At 34.4% G+C, this 20,433-nt stretch overlaps 2 protein-coding genes across 2 annotated transcripts in view; one reads left to right on the top strand and one right to left on the bottom strand.

Moving 5' to 3' along the window:
• The window catches only part of LOTGIDRAFT_169437 (hypothetical protein), a gene marked incomplete at both ends in the record, with an annotated part of 18,740 nt that extends 2,329 nt beyond the window's left edge, over nt 1-16,411 (bottom strand). Inside the window, one exon of the mRNA XM_009067724.1 lies at nt 16,313-16,411. Coding sequence (XP_009065972.1) covers nt 16,313-16,411 — 99 coding nt within the window. The remainder of the gene's footprint in view (nt 1-16,312) is intronic.
• Nucleotides 16,412-18,160: 1,749 nt separating this feature from the next.
• LOTGIDRAFT_169436 (hypothetical protein) lies at nt 18,161-19,474 on the top strand (the record flags this gene model as incomplete). Its single annotated transcript, XM_009067723.1, has 1 exon — nt 18,161-19,474. One exon carries the CDS (start codon nt 18,161-18,163, stop codon nt 19,472-19,474), a length of 1,314 nt encoding a protein of 437 aa, XP_009065971.1.
• Between the last annotated feature and the right edge of the window lie 959 nt (nt 19,475-20,433).

Below are 20,433 nucleotides of genomic sequence, written 5' to 3'. Positions count from 1 at the left end.
TAATTCGACTTTGATCTTTGAATATACTTTGACATTTGGGAATTGCCACTCAGTAAAACAATTAAAACGCTTAATGAGGACTGTGTATCCGAAATACTTTGGGCAGAATCAGATGAGCTTTAGTCAATTAATATTAAAATTATTAGACTTATTCCTCAGCTTTATAGCAGGGTTGGTTAAAATTCATAACCGCCCAACCGGAAATGAAATATCGCACGAAAATTTTATCATTCAATTACATACAACTGAACCATTTTAGCGCCATATTTTACTTCCGGTTGGTCGTCTGGTTATCTTCAAACGGCCTACCGTGAAATTTCCTCTAGTGCTCTGATTTACGAAAACTGTCGAGGATTGCCGGATGTGTTATCTTTGGCAGTGTTTGATTTTTTTTATTTTGATCATTCGTTTCAAATGCATTTCTTCTTCAGGATGATAATTGAAATTGGAGTATCCTATACATTCTTAGAGGTATACTCTAATGCAATGTTGAGTCAATGAAGCATACTAGAGACCAACATATCTTGAAATGTCACCTGTACCTTTACTTACCATTGATGAAGGTCAGAAAGTTATGAATGGACAAAACGAAAGGTCACTGGCCTCTCTTTGTTCTTGACTTTCACCGCTTGCGCACTTGTATGAGTCTCGAAATTCTCTAGATTGGCAACTATAATCTTAAAGAACGAAAGATTCATGAAGGTACCGAAACGTGGTACTGTGACTGATGACAATGTTCATGTATTGTAATAAGGGAAATAACAACCAGAGTGCCATGGGAAATATTTAATACAGACCACAAACAAATTCATTAACTCTGTATTAACCACAGTAGTATAAGTACGTATATGATAATTTTCCATTTCAGTTTCCTCTGCGAGCACCAGCAAGACGATAGAACTGACAGTATAGACATTTCCAAGCGTTCGGGTAGAACAATAATCCGTATTCACCAGGTTATGTACGTTCAAGATCCATCTACCCATGATATGATGACAAGGCCTTCTCCGCCCTTCCAAATCACACAATACAACTTGGCGAAATAATATGATAACCCTTTCAGAACGTTAACATAGTTATATACACAATTCCCTCATGGCTCTCGGCTTATAAATTGCAACGTTTCGACGCCGATACTCTCGTCGTAATCAAGCAAGAATAATCATCGAAACGTTGTAAGCTTTGTATTTAAGTAGCCTAATTGTTATCCATATAACTATTATTTATCGAGTTATTTGACCACAATTTTGACTGAAAATTGACCCTTGTAAATATCATAAGATAAAAACAAAAGTACAAAGCATTTAACAGCAAAGTTAATCTAAAATAGTAATGATAAACTCTTTATTTTTCATGGTCCAGAATTAGGTTCACTAACAGACAGGGACATGATACTGTCTAACATTCAGAACATGGGAAAAACCTTTAGAAACGTCACTAATCCCGAAGGGCCTTATGACTGTGATACAGCATGTACCTATAATACGACTAGTGACGTCATAAAACTACTGTAATTGCAGGAACTGAATTATGCATATTGATGCTATCAGTGTCCCCGATACACATATAATTTTTAGAAAACTTCTTTACAATCCCTTTAAGACTATATATTTTATTTACCGACCAAAGAACGGAGACAGTGGCCTAGATATTCACATACCAAATACATATATCATCTGTATTTGTTTATTAGGTAACCATGGAAACACATGTTGATGATAAATGAATTAATTAAAAATTGTCATGTAATGGATACGTCTGACATCTATCTTGAGAGATATACATTGAGTCGACATGTTGTGTCAATTTCATTACATTATCTGTAGAAAGCGATATTAATTTCCAATGGCCGATGGCATGATCAGCTTTTACTGTAGTCTCTTAAAACAGGCCAAGTTTAGCTCTTCTTGATGTAGTACCTGAAGTTGATAAGCTTATTGTCGCGTTACGCTGGAGAGGCACGATAAGCTCATACTTTCGGAGCGCTCGATGCCAGTGGCTCAACTTCCATAAGGGCTGGTTGAACCAGGTCCACGGGCCCCCAGCTCAAGTAAAAAAAACCACAGCATTAAAAAAAATATACCAAACTAAGTATTTAAAAATAAAATGATTAAAATGCAAAATATTAACATACAGAGAGATTTCAGTCGCAAGACAGCGTATGTTAACAAACATTTATTATGAGGTTATATAACCAGTAAATTCTCTATGGTACTTAGAAGGCAGGGTATGCTTTTTCTTCTGGACACCTGATTCTCATTTATGATTGATATACTTCCTCGCATGAATAGTTCATTAGCTGCTACCAATGTATTGCCAATATGTTTTTGGATTTCGTTTTGCAGTTAGGATCGTTAGTAGGCTACTTGGGGGTTTTATTAGTCTTTTGAAAATGAGTTGAAAGTGTAACACATGGCCAATGTTTGGCCGGATTATCAAGACTATACATTCATATGAATAGAAAGATTATTGCAGATTTTTAATGGAATAACTGAAGGATAACTTGTCATTAGTCTCTCAACACTCTATATTAATATCTTGATCAAATATCCCACAGGCATTCGTTCTATTTTACTTCAGCAAACCTATTCATATAGATATTACTTCCGTGTCCTTTTAATATTGCATAATAGAACATACGTATTGGTCTTCTGCACTGGAAAGAACAAAGGCCCATATTTTCAATGATAACAGCTTCTAGCATCCGTGCCCTTAAAAGATTGTATACAGTACATACACACTACTGTAATGCATTTTACACGGGTAAAGACTTACAGAAAAGTAACATTCATATTACGAGGGATGACAACTTAGGTTCTCGAGGAATTTAATCAAAAATAAAATATCCATTGTAATCTGACACGTTTTATGCCACAGTCGCGTTCGAATGACGTTATTTTTAACCAATCAAAGTGTGTTATGTAAAACTTCGTACTTTGCCATATCTCTCAGCAACGGACTTTCTATGACTTATCTATACTCACTTACGACTTACGTCTGGGTCGACTTGAATCTAAGGTCACCAAGCAAACATGACAGAACCCCTTCTGAACGGCGCTCAACCATACCACTTTTGGACTTTTGAACACCCCCCGTCCTCTTTCAAAACCATTCTTCCAATACACGAATTAATGTGATTGTGAAGAGGTTTTCTAAAATTTTCATGTCTATCAGGGACACTGATAATAAAACTATTTGTTTGATAATTTCACTAAAAAATATGCTATATCACATTGAGCACTTCCCTATTAGCGACGTCATCAAACACTTGGTTTTAGTGGAATTGCAGGAACCACCGACATCTGACTGAAAATTTGAATGGTGCTTATTGATACAAGTGTCTCCGATACATATACAAAATTTAGAAAAACTTACAAAAAATTCCTGTAATTTTGGTATTTCTATTAATTACATTATGATGATGCTAAAGGAAGATAATAATTTTCGATCAAGTCCAGTGAGATTCAATCAAAAACCATCTTTCCATTAAATTCCCTATAAAACAAGACTCAAATAAATTGCTAAATCATTAGATAGTACATCTATATATAGTCCGTACTAATTTCACTAATATCCGCGTTTTAACTGTCAGTATCGAACTAAATTCCGCAAAACAATAGCAAACACCATCAAAGAATTACAATCGAAACAGTACCAAAAACCGTGTGTTTCTTTAGAAACCTTGATTTATTTACACAGTTGGGTTTGACCTTGTTTTCCCTGTCAGTGATGCAGGTTCGGGGGACTGACAATGTTATGTTCAGATGGGGCAATGAACGGTGCCACGTGTTCAACAAGCTGTTGAAATAGGCCACAGATAGAAAAAGGCACTTCGGCGCTGTAATATAAAAGAGGGGTTGGACTCTTTTGTGTCCGGACGCGCACAATCAGGTTAAAACGAAATTTATATTTCGTTTCTTAACTTGATTTCTGATATTTTTCGTCCCCATTGTCATCTAACAAGTATCATACCACAGTCCTGTTCTAATGACATGATATATTAACCAACGAAGGTGTGTCATGTAGGGAACGTTTCTTGGGAACAATGGCAATGATTTTTGGGATAGCGAAACAATAAGAGGCTGTCATTTTACTTCAATCCGTTATAGTATTTCTACAAATTACTAGGCAAATTTCGAATGTATCAGAGTTAAAATTAGTATTTTGATTAATGATTCTACGATCCGAACGTATCCATGTAGTACTATTGCAGTGACTATAAAATACTAAAACAACAAAGTGACTATTTCCGAGAATCTAATAGGTTTTTATATTATTATCTATCTTAAATAGAATTAATGGTCAATCAATTCAAATCAATGAGATCGATAGTTTTTGATTGATTAAAACAATATACGTACTTCTGATTGATCAATGACGTCACTACTTCCATTAATGATGATGACAAATTGCTTGGTATGCATTCTCTTTATCAAATAAGTAGGTCACTGTACTATATTCTATTGTTTTCCAATTCTTAGATGGTTTTTTGCAGACTGAGAGGAATGGCAATTTTTAACCGATTAACAGACTATTGTTTTTCCATTAAGATGCCTTTTCATACAGATGCCTTCAGATGTACTTTATTAAATTTTTTGGAAGTTCTACACAGAAATGTAAAAGAATGTACTATTTTAAGTGTCTATCTAAAGGGACAGGTGTGCCATTATGGGGGGTTGATTTGAGTCTTGAATATGTATAAATAGTCTTCAGAAGTACTAGGAATGTAAGAAAACCGCATAATTCCATAAGAAAAGGAATTTTACTCATTATTTCTATATATTTGTTTCTATATATCACAAAGTATCTCGACATAAAGACTGTTAACATTATAGCTTATTGTTAACGAACTTTCTGACGAGGGCTCTGATTGATTGTATACGCTACCATAAATCTAATCAAATCAATGCACTTAAAACTTCCGTGATTCCAGAACGGTGGCTATTGAAGTCAAGGTATAAAGCGTAGCTCGAAATAACTTGACATTGTGAAGATGTATGCTTATAAGATAAGATATCATCTTCATAGTTAATACTAGTATAGTATCTTTTCCACTGTTGTTAAATTATTGAAACGACTGCATTCACCAAGTCAATGATATCTGGGACACATAAAACTGATAGTTCAGCATGGATAGAATTTGTCAATGGAATGAAATTCATGCTGGGGCAGTCTTGCAGAATTCAATGAAATATTCATGTTATTTTATATAGGTCTTCCGAATCAATATTGTGCAATTGTCTATCTAGATATAACAATATTCCATGCATCTTCACAATGTCAAGCTATTATACGTTTCGTCTTATACCTTGACTGTAATAGATTGGATTGAGTTACATTTACCTTTGGTACCTTTGTATGATTTTATTGCGCATGAACTGAAATCATGTTAGTCTGTGAAAAAGCTATTACGAACTTCGTCTGATACCTTGACTGCAAAAGCTATATGTCCTTTTTCATGGACGTTTGTAAATGAAGCTATTTTGGTTATATCGAACATTAGCGAATACAGCCATCCAAAGTCCTCGGCAGAAAGTTTGTAAACAATATGACATAATGAGAACAGGTCTATGATTGGCTGTATTTGGTAACTTACAATCCAACCAATTCGTTACATTTACAAACTTCCGCGATACAAGACAGGTGGCTATTACAGTCAAGGTATAAGTAAGAAATTCGTAATAGCTTGATATTGTGAAGATGTGTTTCGTGTGACTTACTTTAATTGTCAATGTGCAATAAATATTATATCTATGGGTGAAGTTGAAGGTTTTGGATATATCACACTGTTCTCTCTAGTTCAGTCAGTTCACCTTCGTTACTTACAATCATGTAAGTTATTGTAAAATTTGCTGTTTTCATGAGGACTATGAATCTGAAATAGCTTAAAGAGACAGAAGCGGCATTTCCAGGAGTAAATCATACCTTGGTCTCAGAAACGTGAATAGTTCCACCAATCTAATCAGTAATAATGATCACAGCTTACCGTCGAAATCCAAGTGTTTCCTTAATTATCTATGTTTGAAAGTTTCTGATATTTTAACAGACTTGAATATTTGAATTTCTGTTGATGACGTCATGTGTATACAGTAGACTCAATCACCCTGTCCCACTTCGTCTTCGCACAGCTGCTATGGAAGATCGCTTGGTGTCAGAGACTATATTAACAAAACGTTCAATTTTCGGATACCCCAATTTTTAAACTTGTTTGAGGTCTATTTGAAGAAATTATGCGATTTTCGTATAGTTTTAGTACTTCTGAAGATTATTTACATATATGCAAGGCCCATATCAACCCCAAAAAATGCCACCTCTGTCCCCTAAATATGATTTTTTACAATTTCTAGTCTTTGTGTGTGTAAAGGAGTCACTTATAACTTCAATTTGCAAAAATCCAATCTCGATTGTTGGCCTTGTAATTCCGGAACACTAAAAAACCATTTTCATCTCGAATAGCATTCCTGATAATGACGTCGTAAACGGTTAAGCATTTCTATAATTACAGGAACCACAGACATCTGAGGGAAACATGGAATAATGCAAATAGAGGCCATAAATAATCAAGGTACAAATAGAAAGTTTTCAAAATATTATCATTACAATCCCTTTAAATCGTCGGACAAGAGTCGATCGACTTCTTTACTTGTTTACAATATACTCACAGAAGTGGCTATATATAATTAAAAAAAGTAATGAGCAAGCCGTCAAAAAATTAATTAATATCTGAAAGAGGAGATGAAGAAGGTTTTGTTTGATGCTGGTTTTAATTTCAGGCCATTCAAAGGAATCGGTAACGCTTGGCATCATTTCTTGTTTTTCGGGTAAACATCATTATTTTTCAAGTGGATGAAAACCTTCATTATTGCTTAGATGAAAGGGGTTCATTTGAATTGTTATTGGGACATCTTCACAATGTCAGGCTATTACGAACTTCGTCTTTTACCTTGACTGCAATAGGAACATTTCTTGAGTCACAGAAGTTAGTAAATGCAGTAATGTGATTGGATGTACGCTAGCCAAAACAGCAATTCAGAGGCCTCGACAAAACGTCTATAAACTCTAAGCCATAATGTTAACAGTCTTTCTGTCAAGGTCCCTGATTGGCTGTATTCGCTGACGTACAATCAAATCAAATTGCTGCATTCCGTGATACAAGAAAACTGGCTATTGAACTTAGTCAAGGTATTAGACGAAGTTCGTAATATCTTGACATTGTGGAGATGGATCTGTGACTAGCTAAGCCAAAGAACTACTTCTTTAAAGTCATCCTTCATTTCATTAATAAAAACCACATCTCCGATTCCAAGAAATAATTGTATCCCTACGCCAATCTTGCTCGAGCTAGCAATTCCATTTAATTCAATGATACAGGTAATAATGTGAAAGATGATATGGAGTGATCGATTTTTTCATATCGATCATTCGTCGTGTCGCTAGAAAATCTCCTACCCGCGTGTTGCCGATCAGTTTAAAAATTATCTGTCACACTGGCCATCATTCTATTCTATTGTTCTTTCTTACGTGTTCAGATGGGAACACTGTGTGAATCTATACGGTGATGTTAAGTGATGCTCAGTGATGTTCAGTGATGTTCAGAGATGCCTGCTCTATACCGGCTAATTACAGGTGTGCAAGGTAAAATGATTTAAATTCAGGTAAGAGAACTATTTATTTCTTTTGTCTCGGCATCTTCATCAATATTTTCCTTATGTGCTAGATAGTATAACGTAATTTGAGAAAACGAATGCGAATGATTTTCTTTTGTTTAATCGAAAAATGTGCTAGGTACAAGTTTTAAATTCAAATTCAAGTAATGTTAAATCTTTTGTTTAGGCATCTTAATCATTCAGACAAAGGATTTTAAGTTTGGACATTTTTAAGAGGTAAAAATTGGAGCAAAAGAAGGCTTTCGTGAATTGTGGTCCTTTTTTAGTTTGATAAATATTTTTTTTGATATATATTATTAAATTGGTCGAGCGAAAATGAACCGAGATTTCTATGGCCTGTATGTATATTTTTTTCTCATTTCCATGCACACCTCTATCAATTTTCGTCTTTTCTGTTAAGTTTTCTGAACTTATGAACTATTATCTATTATTTTCTGAACTTATTGGTCATTTTCAAGAACTTTCCTATTATTTTCTGAACTTTTCTATCATTTTCTGAACTTATTGGTCATTTTCTGAACTTCCGTAATATTTTTTCTCCTATCATAAAAAAAAACCAATTAACTTGTTGCAAAATAAGTATGTTCATTAAATATTGTTATCTATGAAAGTTCTCCGAAAGGATACAGAGTTGGCAAAACCAGGCGCACAGTGGCTTCGGGTATTTCAGAAGAATCATATCGCCATATCACGATGTAAAGCAACACAGTTCAGTTGTTTATAAAAGGTATGAAAATAGAACTAATAATTATCAACAGTAATTATAGGAAAATAAGGAATATCAAATTATTTTGACCAAAATAAACATTGGGAGATCAAAATAGCCATTTAAAGACGAGAAAATCATCTTTCTAATTCTGGCAGTAATTACTATACCTTTATAAAAACACAAATCTTCCGTTGTATGAAGCGGTCAGTCTGTATCATACACGCACTTTCTCTAAATTACCTGGACAGTCAAGTTAGGTTCTTGACCCTTTGTATTTCTGGTCAAGCTAAAGTTCTGGCCAATACTCCGGACACGTAAGCCTTGGTATTCTCGCAATTTCAGGCTGCTTGTCCACCGCTTGTAATAAATCTAAGGCGGAACTTAAAACTTAAAAATGAATGAATTGTTGGCAATGTCTGAAAGAACTAGTATAAGGAAAACATGTAAAATGCAAATGTTGTTAGTCGCTTAGCAGTAAACCAAATTAGAATCAAAAACGTACAGCGAAAATTGAAGAAGTTGGCAATTGGGAAAATAGTGGTCCCTATTGGGAACATTTAGGGCTTTGGTTTCCAACATACGTTTTCTGCGTTTCCATGTGACTTTGTTATTTAGTTCGTACACCCGCTTTCAACTTAAGCTCAATGAAAGGAGTCAATAATAAACAAATTCCATTTCCTCGACAATATTTTTTTTTATTTGAAACTAACTAGTTCTCCCCGAGGTAGGCTACTCACTCACTGGTATCCCAGATGGGCAACCGAGGCTTTAGGAATTATGACAAGTGACTGAATAATTCAACAACAAGTCATAGAAAATAGAAGAGAAGAAAAACAAAAACAAACGTGATTAATGACGGTTTTTTGAAGCTGTGATTGTCTGCATGGTTACTAGTAATATGATAGGCTTGTGACACTCGTCCATCCGGGATTTCCGCCATTATTTCAAACCACGTTTAGTCACGCGCGATTAAACGTCATAATGACGTTATTATTTCCATTGATTGACAAGTGAAAGCCGCGAAAACATATCACATTACGAGAAATGATTCTGTAGACTAGTCTGTCCAGTGAACTAGAAATAAACTCTTTAATCATTTATGTTACGAGATTAATAAATCACTCTTGTTCTATAAATATTTTTCAGAAAGGGAAATTATTCCAAAAATAGCTATTTTTCATCTGGCCTGTCTTTTCATTGCCCAGGAGACTAATAATTCATAAGGAAGTGGGCACAAGAAGATGGTTTAATTTTGCAACTAGTGATACACATGTACATCGACATAGAGGATAAATAGAATATTGAAATATTAAATGTAATTACAATATCAAAAAACGAAATAGACAATTTAATTACTAGATATATAATGTACAAAATATAAGATATAAGATATAAAATATAAAATATAAGATATAAGATATAAGATATAAAATAAAATATAAAATATAAAATATAAAATATAAAATATAAAATATAAGATATAAACTATAAGATATAAGATATAAAATATAAAATATAAAATATGAGATATAAAATATAAAATATAAGATATAAGATATAAGATATAAACTATAGAATATAAACTATAAACTATAAACTATAAACTATAAACTATAAACTATAAGATATAAAATATAAGATATAAGATATAAACTATAAACTATAAAATATAAAATATAAACTATAAACTATAAACTATAAACTATAAGATATAAGATATAAGATATAAGATATAAACTATAAACTATAAACTATAAAATATAAACTATAAAATATAAACTATAAACTATAAACTATAAACTATAAACTATAAGATATAAGATATAAAATATAAGATATAAGATATAAGATATAAACTATAAACTATAAACTATAAAATATAAACTATAAAATATAAACTATAAACTATAAACTATAAGATATAAGATATAAGATATAAGATATAAAATATAAAATATAAACTATAAACTATAAACTATAAACTATAAGATATAAGATATAAGATATAAAATAAAATATAAAATATAAAATATAAGATATAAGATATAAGATATAAAATATAAAATATAAAATATAAAACATAAAATACAAAATACGAGATAAAAATACTAGATATTGAATACAATATCAAAAGTACTGAATACAAAATACAAAATACAAACTATAAATACAAAATATATATACAAAATACAAGATAAAAATACTCAATATTGAATACAATATCAAAAATACTAAACACTAAACACTAAATACAAAATACAAATACAAATACAAAATACAAAATACAAAATACAAAATACAAAATACAAGATAAAAATACTAAATATTGAATACAATATCAAAAATACTCAATGTAAAATACCAAAACTATCAGAATGCGATATAAAATTACAAATACGATATAAGTTTTAAAATAAGCTAATAATCCCTTTTTACTGAAGTTCGATATACAATGCGCATGTGTGTAATTACCTTATTCCAATTTCGGACAATATTACTATTTACGAAAATTTAACTATTTATGTAACAAATCAATAAAAATTCACATTAATAATGAAATAAAAATTTTGAAAATATTAATATAAAAATCATAATTCAATTTTTTGATGTCCTAATCGCTATCAGATATTAATTTTTAATTCAAAGTCCATTAATTCGAGTCTATAGACGACATTTCTCTGACAGCCCAGACGTAATGTCATTAATATTAGAATGGCACTTGACAAATGAAATGTAGTACGCAGAAGTCGATGAAGATTATCCAACTATACAATAATTGTGGACAATGCGGTCGATTACTTTTTTAAGGGAATATACTACCTCTTAGAATGGACATAAAATTTAAATTCTTAAACTTGGTCAATAAGAGTATATATTCATCAATTGGACTTACCGGGTATCATGACTAAAGAATAGATTTAGGTAATATATCCATTAAACATTGCAAAAAACATTAAACTAAGTAAATATTGACCATGGACCAGCTGGAAGAAAGGATCTTCAGTGAACCTAAATTGTTATCCTTGTAAAAGATGGTTCTTTGGTTCGTTCCTCCCTTTCTCTGTAGTTTGGGTATGTTTTGGGAGTAAGTTCCATCGTCAGTATAAAAACTGGCCCTCTCTCATCCCATACACATTTCTGATCCTACGTCATTACCTAGGTAATTAGTATATCTATGGAAAATACCAGATTTATCGCTGGAAATAAAGATACTATCGACATTACTAAAGTTCACTGATTTTTATCTTGCCGTTGAACTTTAGAAATCATTATAAGAAAAAAGTCATTGAACAAGTTTTCGAACAAAACGATCAATGAAGTTCCAATGAATTCAAATACCGCCCTCAAAAAGTGATTCCCCCCCCCCCCCCCTCTCTCTCTCTACCCCCGAAAAAAATGGCCGACCTATGTCGTCAGTGGAACTTAACATCAAATTTCCCCCTCGATCAATCTAGTCTGGCTACGGGCCTGTTGTCTTAGTTTCAAGTAAGGTATACTTACTCTTCTAGACAGCTGATATCACTTTCCATTATGAAATACTTACTCATTTATAATTGATATACTTCCTCAAATGAATAGTTCATTTGCTCTTACCAATGTATAACGTTACTGTTATTTCGAATTTCTGGTTTCGTTTTGCGGTAAGGATAATAAGTGTGTTTTTTGTTTTTCTTAATTCAAAGTTAGAAAGAGCTCTAATGTCCCGAAGTCTAATTAAAATGAGACCGAACCTTCGTTCCGTTTGTTATAAGCTTCGGAAGTGGCTATATTAAAAATAAAGCTAATAAAAAACGGAACGAAAGTTTTTCTAATTTCAATTAGACTGCAATGTTCCCGGTCATTATGAACTCTTGTTTCGTTGAATCAGACTAAATCTTTGATTGTAAATGATGCAATTTGTGTGTATATTACTATACTTTGAGTAGTACCTTCAATTAAGCTAATGGAATACATGAAAATCACTCATTATTGAAAATTGGAAACAATCATTGATTCTCGCTGAGAGTTAATGGAAAAAGAAAAAAAAACCGAAGTGGTTAATTGAAATTGGAAATTGAATTATGTAATTGAGTTGGATTTTAAAGCTATATATTCGTCTTATTATTCGCTTCATCAGCTGTGAAAACCCCGATTACAGCTAACGTTAAGTCTTGTTTTCCTTGTTGAATTTCCCTCATTGTACACTGCATGACATTGTCCGTCTTCATTAGCCCAATATGTAGCAGAAAAGTAAGAGTTAAAACACCATTTTACTTAGAAATATAGTCAAATCTAGAATAGCAAATAACTGCACGAATACATACCTTTAATCCATTTCAAGATATTGGAAGATTCTTAAAATTCTTCCGACCACACCTGGATACAGTGGTGGTTGTTAACCAGGGTACGGAATGTAATTATGGGGGAGAGTTCGATAGAAAATCATATTAAATGAAGGTAAGGAATGATCGATCGAATCCAGAAAAGGAAATATGGTACTAAAGTTCCATAAAAGATAGAAGAGGGCGGCGCGTGTGTGTTTGGGGGGGGGGGGGGGGTGGTCGTTATAAGAACAAAGACTTCTCATGTATATTGCTTACGGTGGAGATTCCAGACAACTATGTTCAATTCTATCCACAACGGTTGGTTGAATTATTCACCCCTTGCAAAGTACTGGGCGAGCTGATACATAAAGAATCTTACCATAGGGCATAGATAAAGGAATAGGCTGGCCAGTTATCCAAATCGACGTTTTAGAAATTATACAAAAAAAAGTCTTATCAAAATCAAACTTTCGTTCCGTTTCATATTAGCAGTTAGGATCTAACGACAGCCTTCTTGAACGTTCGTCAAATTAACCTTTTGACTTAACTCGATGACGTTGCTTTAACCAATCAAATTTCTACCCTCTTCAGCGCTAGCATTTTGTGACGCAGTATTTATCACGTTTTCTAATTTTCATTATATTATAGTCTGTAAGTCTGTAATCAATCTGAACAGAAAAGCTAAAAGTGCACAACTGGCTTTTCAATAGAATGTGTGGGCAGGCCAAGTGTCGATTACTATAGTGAATGATCTACTTTTTATCATTATTTACCAACCCTTTTAGATACACCCAGTCAATGTGTTACTTCCTTGTGTAAAAATAATGATTATTTAATTAGGCGCCAGATATGTAATTGGGTCATTGTAAAAAGTACACATACTTATTGCTTGTTATTGTTCCCGATCATTACGTTCTTGAACAAATATTAAATTTCGTTTACTTGATTAAATAGACTTTATTGATATTTCTTATGATACTTCGATCAGTTATCCAAATCAGTCTACATTAAGATAGCTTCGATTCCAATCAGTCTAATCAAGCCCTCCCTTGACGATTCCGTAGCCCCTACTTGGCCCCTCCAACTTATGAAATCTAGAATTGCCACTGCTCTGATCAGTTCCAATCAGCCTCTGTCGAGATAGCTCCTATCTCTAGTCAGTTCCAATCAGCCTCTGTCGAGATAGTTTCGATCTCTAGTCAGTTCAAATCAGTTTGTATCGAGATAGCTTCGATCTCCAGTCAGTCCCAATCAGTTTGTATCGAGATAGCTTCGATCTCCAGTCAGTCCCAATCAGTTTGTATCGAGATAGCTTCGATCTCCAGTCAGTCCCAATCAGTTTGTTTCGAGATAGCTTCGATCTCCAGTCAGTCCCAATCAGTGTGGGAAAGGTAAAAATTTAACATTTAAGAGAGGTAGCCTACCCATGCGGCTTTACCAGTGACGTCCATCTTTGAATCTTGTTGATCAGTTTGAAGTACATTGTATAGGTTAAATTCTTTATAATTAGTTTAGTTAGGACTTAACCTATAGTAAACTGTACATGCAGAATATATTGATGCGACATGGTTTCCAACAGCACATAGTAAACAAACAAACAAACAAACCCTTTTTACTTCTGCTAGTGTATGACGTCATATTGATTGACATATTGACTAAAAATGGCGCGTGTTGTCGAATTATTACTGCTTAAGCGGAGCTTAAAAAACCATCTGCATATGCTGTTAAATTTAGAACAAAGTTCTATTTCTGTATTACAATGCACGAAAGGGGAAATCGATCTTCGAGAACACGTAAGTACTAAGAGACCGCCTTTAATTGAAGAGGTCCGTTGCTGATGATGAAGATATTCGAATCATTTACGGAATGCTGGAATCGATTGCTTTTATGCTGATTTCTTTACTTTTGTTACTTTTGTTGCTGTTATCGTAAAGAACTTATTCTTTAGTTTCGAAACCAAGTGTGTAGGGAAACTCCATTTCTATTCCCCCACTGTGCTTATATTGGATCAGCAATGAGCCACTTCCTTCATTAGCGTAATAAGTAATACATAAAGTTCCTTCTACCTCCCCATTGCTTTTACACTATAAGCCGATGAAATAGTCCAGTTACATGCAAAGCGGTAATGAAATGAAATACTAAAGCGAGGCTGTGGTACAAGAACTAACCCCCCACCCCCGCCCCTTCCATTGGCGTAATACGTAATACGTAAAACTCAGTTTTATTTTTACACTATAGGCGGATGAAATAGTCAAGTTACATGCAAAGCGGTAATGATGAGAACTACTCAAGCGAGGCTAGTAGCAAAGTGGAGATAAAGAAATCCACTAAGGATGAGAAAAAATCAATAATCAACCTTCTTTATTAATTAAGCTAATATAAGAACATTATTTCCATCTTTGTGACGTGTATGAGGGTCTAAATATAGCATATTTTCCATAATAAATATTAATTCACCATGAATTATATATTTCACAATTACAATATATTCTTAGTTTCACCTGCATTTTTTAGTTATTAGGTCAAGGTTTTGAGGTTAAGTTCAGGGGAACTTCAGCGCATAATATATAGGTTAAAACGCTGGAAAGACGATTTGCTTGATAACGTCGAACAACTAGTCGTCGTAGGTTCTATTCTCGGTTGTCGTGTGACATGGAAAACGTGTTTTGTCGTTCTGATATGACAATAAACCAAGACCCCGTGTGCTGCAGACTGTGCATGTTAAAGATACCTCAACAGGTGGGAATCGAAAAACAGCAGGCTAATGAGTCTGTATTTGCAAAATAACCCACATGGCACACTGCATGGCGTTGCTTGCCTCCATTGACCAAATTAGGCCTGGAAGAATAGGACGTAAAACTCCATTCAATTCATTTGAATACAAAGAAGTGTTGATTTAAAATATAGTAGGCCTATTAGATATTGAGTCGACTCTCGATTGAAATTGATTGACACCCAAGTGATATTTTTGTATTTCTAGATCATATTGAATTAAAATTATATACATATTGACAAATTTCAACAAACAGTATTTTAAGTTGTATCTTAATTGAAATTGTCACGTTTCACTGTCAATTGTTTTCTGGAAAATAAATGCTATATTGATTGCTGAAATATTTGAGAAACAACATCTATTGTGATAACAGCCGCATTGTGGCATTGTAACTCTAACGTTTTCGTTTTCCATTTGTGGTATCACCACATTCAAAATTAATTGCGATCAGAGCAACACAATAAGCCTTTTCATTCTCTTAGAAAACCAACAAAACTTTGAATTTACGTCATTGTCATACAAAGAAACTTCCTGAGGGATGCCTTAAGATGTCTTTTACAATGGTCACCAAAGTCCTACCAAAAAGGCGGCATTGTTATAAATTAAAGAGAATTATTAATGAAAAGTTATACCATAGCTAATTTGTGTTTCATAAATTTTAAATTTTCATGAGAATATGAAATAGTAGTGGGTTTCAGGCAAAATCTGAACTTTTGGTCGGTGTAGTGTACATAATTCTGATCAATTTAAAGTAAAGAGTATATCATTTTCATCACCATCATTATTAACATTATCATTGTCTCCGTCGTCATCATCATCATCATCATCATTTTCATAACCTGTCATTCATGATCATTACCATTACATCATCATCATCATCATCATCATCATAAACATCATCATCATAATCATCATAAACATCATCATCATCCATCATCATCCATCCATCATCATCCATCATCATCCATCATCATCCATCATCGTCATTACATCACCATCATCATTACTGACTTCCAAGATGAACACTTTGGGCCTTTCGTATAAAGTTTTAGTCATTTTTGACTGCTTAAAATGATATGTGGCTTGAAGTGGCTTCGGTAAGATCAAACCACAAAGGAGGATAATCTGGAATCTAGGTAAATGACGTATTAAAAGAGCTCAGTGTGTAATTGACCTAGTTAGATAATATCTATATTAATATTAGATGTAAATAACTAGGTCATGTTTGTAGTCTCTATTGACCACATCAAAGAACTGTTAATAATCGATCTCTAGGATTCTTTGTTTTAACTGAGGTCCTAACTGGTCTTTTGTTAAACTTCAGTGCAACTGTGTGATTCTCAGGAGGGAGGAAGGGGTGGGGGGGGGGGGAGTTCTTGTCTGTGGAATGAGAACGCGGGATAGGATAAAATTGGGAAAAGATTCAAAAGTTTTCAAAACCACGGTCTTTTTGTTTCAGAAAAATATATATGATTAGATTCCGTTTGGAACGTTTCAACAATTTACCCTAATCAGATAGTCATACCGCTGAAAATTGTGCATTGAAATTTGAAAATTTGAATTGAAACTAATTGAAATGTGTTTTACGACTGGCTTTTCTGCACATGATTGGGCACATGAAAACGAGTAACGCCATGCACTGTCCAATAAAGGAAAGACAGCCTGCTACATACGAGGCCTCGGTCTAGTGTCCTATACGAACGACGCGACACTATTTGAACTTACAAGCTCGGTGCAATATTTGAAATGTGCCTCGACTTTAATGCTGCAATAGAATGGCATGAATATTTTACGAATTCGATTACATTGCAACCTATCTTTTTCTGTATGTAGATACAGATCGATCGTAATATATCACATGGAAGTGCATTACTCGATACACGCATGAGTAATTCGTTTGAGCTCCATGCAATCAAATAATGTTATTATGACAACGCGTTGTGTTGCTATCTTTTTAAAATTCTAACGTTTTTCCATTTACAAAATTGAGATCAAAATCATCCTTGGCAATAATGTAATTGAATTGCATTGCATGAGGACTTCGGGTTTGAGTTTACTTACATTGTGATTCCATTCTCGATTATCACGCATGATAGTATTCTCGATTATCATGTACGATGGTAATCTCGATTATCATGCACGAGGGTATTATCGATTATCATGCACGACGGTATTATCGATTATCATGCACGGCGGTATTATCGATTATCATGCAGGATGGTTTTCTCGATTATCATGCACGATGGTAATCTCGATTGTCAGAAATGGTGGTATTCTCGATTATCATGTACGATGGTATTCTTGATTATCAGAAATGGTGGTATTCCTGATTATCATGGTGGTATTATCGATTATCATGCATGGTTGTATTCTCGATTATCATGCACGATGGTATTCTCGATTATCACAAATGATGGTATTCTCGATTATCATGATGGTATTCTCGATTATCATGATGGTATTCTCGATTATCATGATGGTATTCTCGATTATCATGTATGATGTTAATATTGTTGTAAGTAAAATTCTCGATTATAATGATGGTATTCTGGGCATTGTTGCGGATTGTCCAATAGAATCGACTTTGATCATCTTATAACATATCATCTTCTATTTTCAGGTGTAAAACTATGCTGAACTAATCGGAGATACTCGCAAAGTTACGACCTTTTCGCAGATAAAAATGATTAGTACTTTGGAACGCAAGATGTGGTCAAACGACAACAAACCTTCCGACAAAACTTCTGGTCGTATGACTACTCGTATTCCGATGGTGCGTCGTGATCCTATGCATGCATCCGCCGATCCGAGTGTCGGTGCTTACCCAAGAACAAAGACAAGAACCACTTCGAGTTCATTGTTAGCCAATAAAAAATCCTTGCATCCGGTTCGAAACCGAGATCGATTCGGAATTCGAAAAACTTTGGATATGCAAAAAGTGTCAGAAACTGATGTTCTTGGCCGCAGAAAACCAAAGAAAACGAAAAAGGATACTAAGCCATTTACTGGAAAACTGTACCGGGAGAAAACGTTCGGTGTGTTCTCGACGCCGAGCACGTCAGGGCATGAACGTCCATCTAACGTACCTCGTAGACGTCTTCAAACGGATGAAAGTGATACATTGGATAGGGGATACGTCTCCGATGTGAAGAGTGAAATAACACGGAGTTTTTATCAGGAAAAGGAGGAGGAGTTTAAAGTTGATCGACGGATTCGGCCGAAATCCGCTGGACAAGCTTTGTACCACGCGGACAGTGACGACGATAGTTCGTTAGACGGGGAAATCGAAGTGATCGACATAGACAACGACGATACTTTTATCGTGATTCAAGACACAGTCGACAGCAATTTAAATGTGAACACTAATTTCGTCTCCGATCAGCTAAGCGATAGAAGAAAATCGTTGGAAACTGTGGGCCATGCGAACCGTTACTATGGCAACACGGAAAACACCAGTAAACATGGCCGCCAACTGAGTGGAAGTGAATCGGAAAAACGAGACGGTAGAATCCATTCAGACATTAATCCTCCTAATTATACTGAAAATACTCTATCTCCTGCAACGTTCGACCGACGACGCGTGAAAAGTGATTCCTCAGCCCTTCCTCTTCAGGATAATTACGTAGACAAAAGACGAGAAAGTGAAACCTTCCAATCGGACTCCGACGGCACTCGGTTTATTAAAAAATCGAACAGCGTTAATAACAGACAAAAATCAAATGTGAAATCCGATGCTTTGCATCCGGAAATACCGACCGACAAAACCTACGCCCGAGCTGTGGAAAATGTGCTCACCAAATACTCCCATATGACAGTCCGCGCTGGAAATAGTTCCGAGTCTAGTCATCCGGGAAGATTTGGAAGTCGGGCCGGAGAAAATCATTTATCGCATGGGCAGCGAGCATCCTTGCCGAGGAAATTGAAACCGCTACTTAATCGTGAGAAATTAGGACATGTCAATCAAGACCAAAACCAAATGATCGATTATCCAGATTCGTCTAGTAAAAACACTGCAAGTTGAAAACCAGCGTTAAGTGACAAAGAACAATGACTTGGATAGAAAGTTGATAGTTTAAATGTGTTGATGATAGTTTCTTCTAGTATTTAACCTTATTGATGCCCCAGGCAAACTGTAGTCATTTTCTTTATACATTCAATGAATGAAAATAGAATGACTTTGGTCTTAATTCTATAAATTTGTATAAAGGTGCGAATAGACTAGGTGTGGGATTATTGATACAGTGGAAATTAGAGGAAGCGTATACACGGGGTACGATACAGGGGTATAGATATAGTAAAGATAGAAAAGCGTTGTGTCCACATTGGTATCAAGCCATCAAGAGTCTTTTATTTCGATTGCATTAGCCACCGTTCTTCACGCAAGTTTGTAAATGAAGTGACTTTATTGGATTGTATGCTAGCGGATACAGCCAATCAGCGTCCTCGACAGAGAGTCTGTAAACAATGAGCCAAATCGTTCAAGTCTTTCTGTCAATGGCTATGATTGGCTGTATTTGGTAGCATACAATCCAATCAAATCGCTGCATGCAGTGATAAAAGAAAGGTGTCTATTGCAGTCAAAGTATACGATACAGTTAAAATAACTTGACATTGTGAAGATGGCCCGCACCCTATCCGACCCATTCCTCGTGTATTTGCTTCTCTATTTTGCATCGTAAAGAAAATTCCGCGTCGTACATAATTTTTCACCTTTTCACACCCTCACAATAAAACTTACCACCCGTCCTGTGCGTTAAACTTTCAAGCGGGACAGGGGATGTCCATTCTTTGAGAGAGTCAAAGAGAATCGACAGTTCTACACTGCCAAATAAACTTGTTAACTCAAGGTTCCTTATTCTTTAATTTTCATACAAAGTTTTCAATTTTCTTTTTTCATATTTAATACGGTGGCCTCAATCGTTTGAAACGTCAATGAATTTTTTTCACATTTTTTTATATTAAATAATTTGGTGCCTTTTA

The sequence above is a fragment of the Lottia gigantea genome (genome assembly GCF_000327385.1).
Source record: "Lottia gigantea unplaced genomic scaffold LOTGIsca_85, whole genome shotgun sequence".
NCBI lineage: Eukaryota > Metazoa > Mollusca > Gastropoda > Lottiidae > Lottia > Lottia gigantea.
Note: the sequence above shows the minus strand (reverse complement) of the source record. Positions and strands in the feature narration are given on the sequence as shown.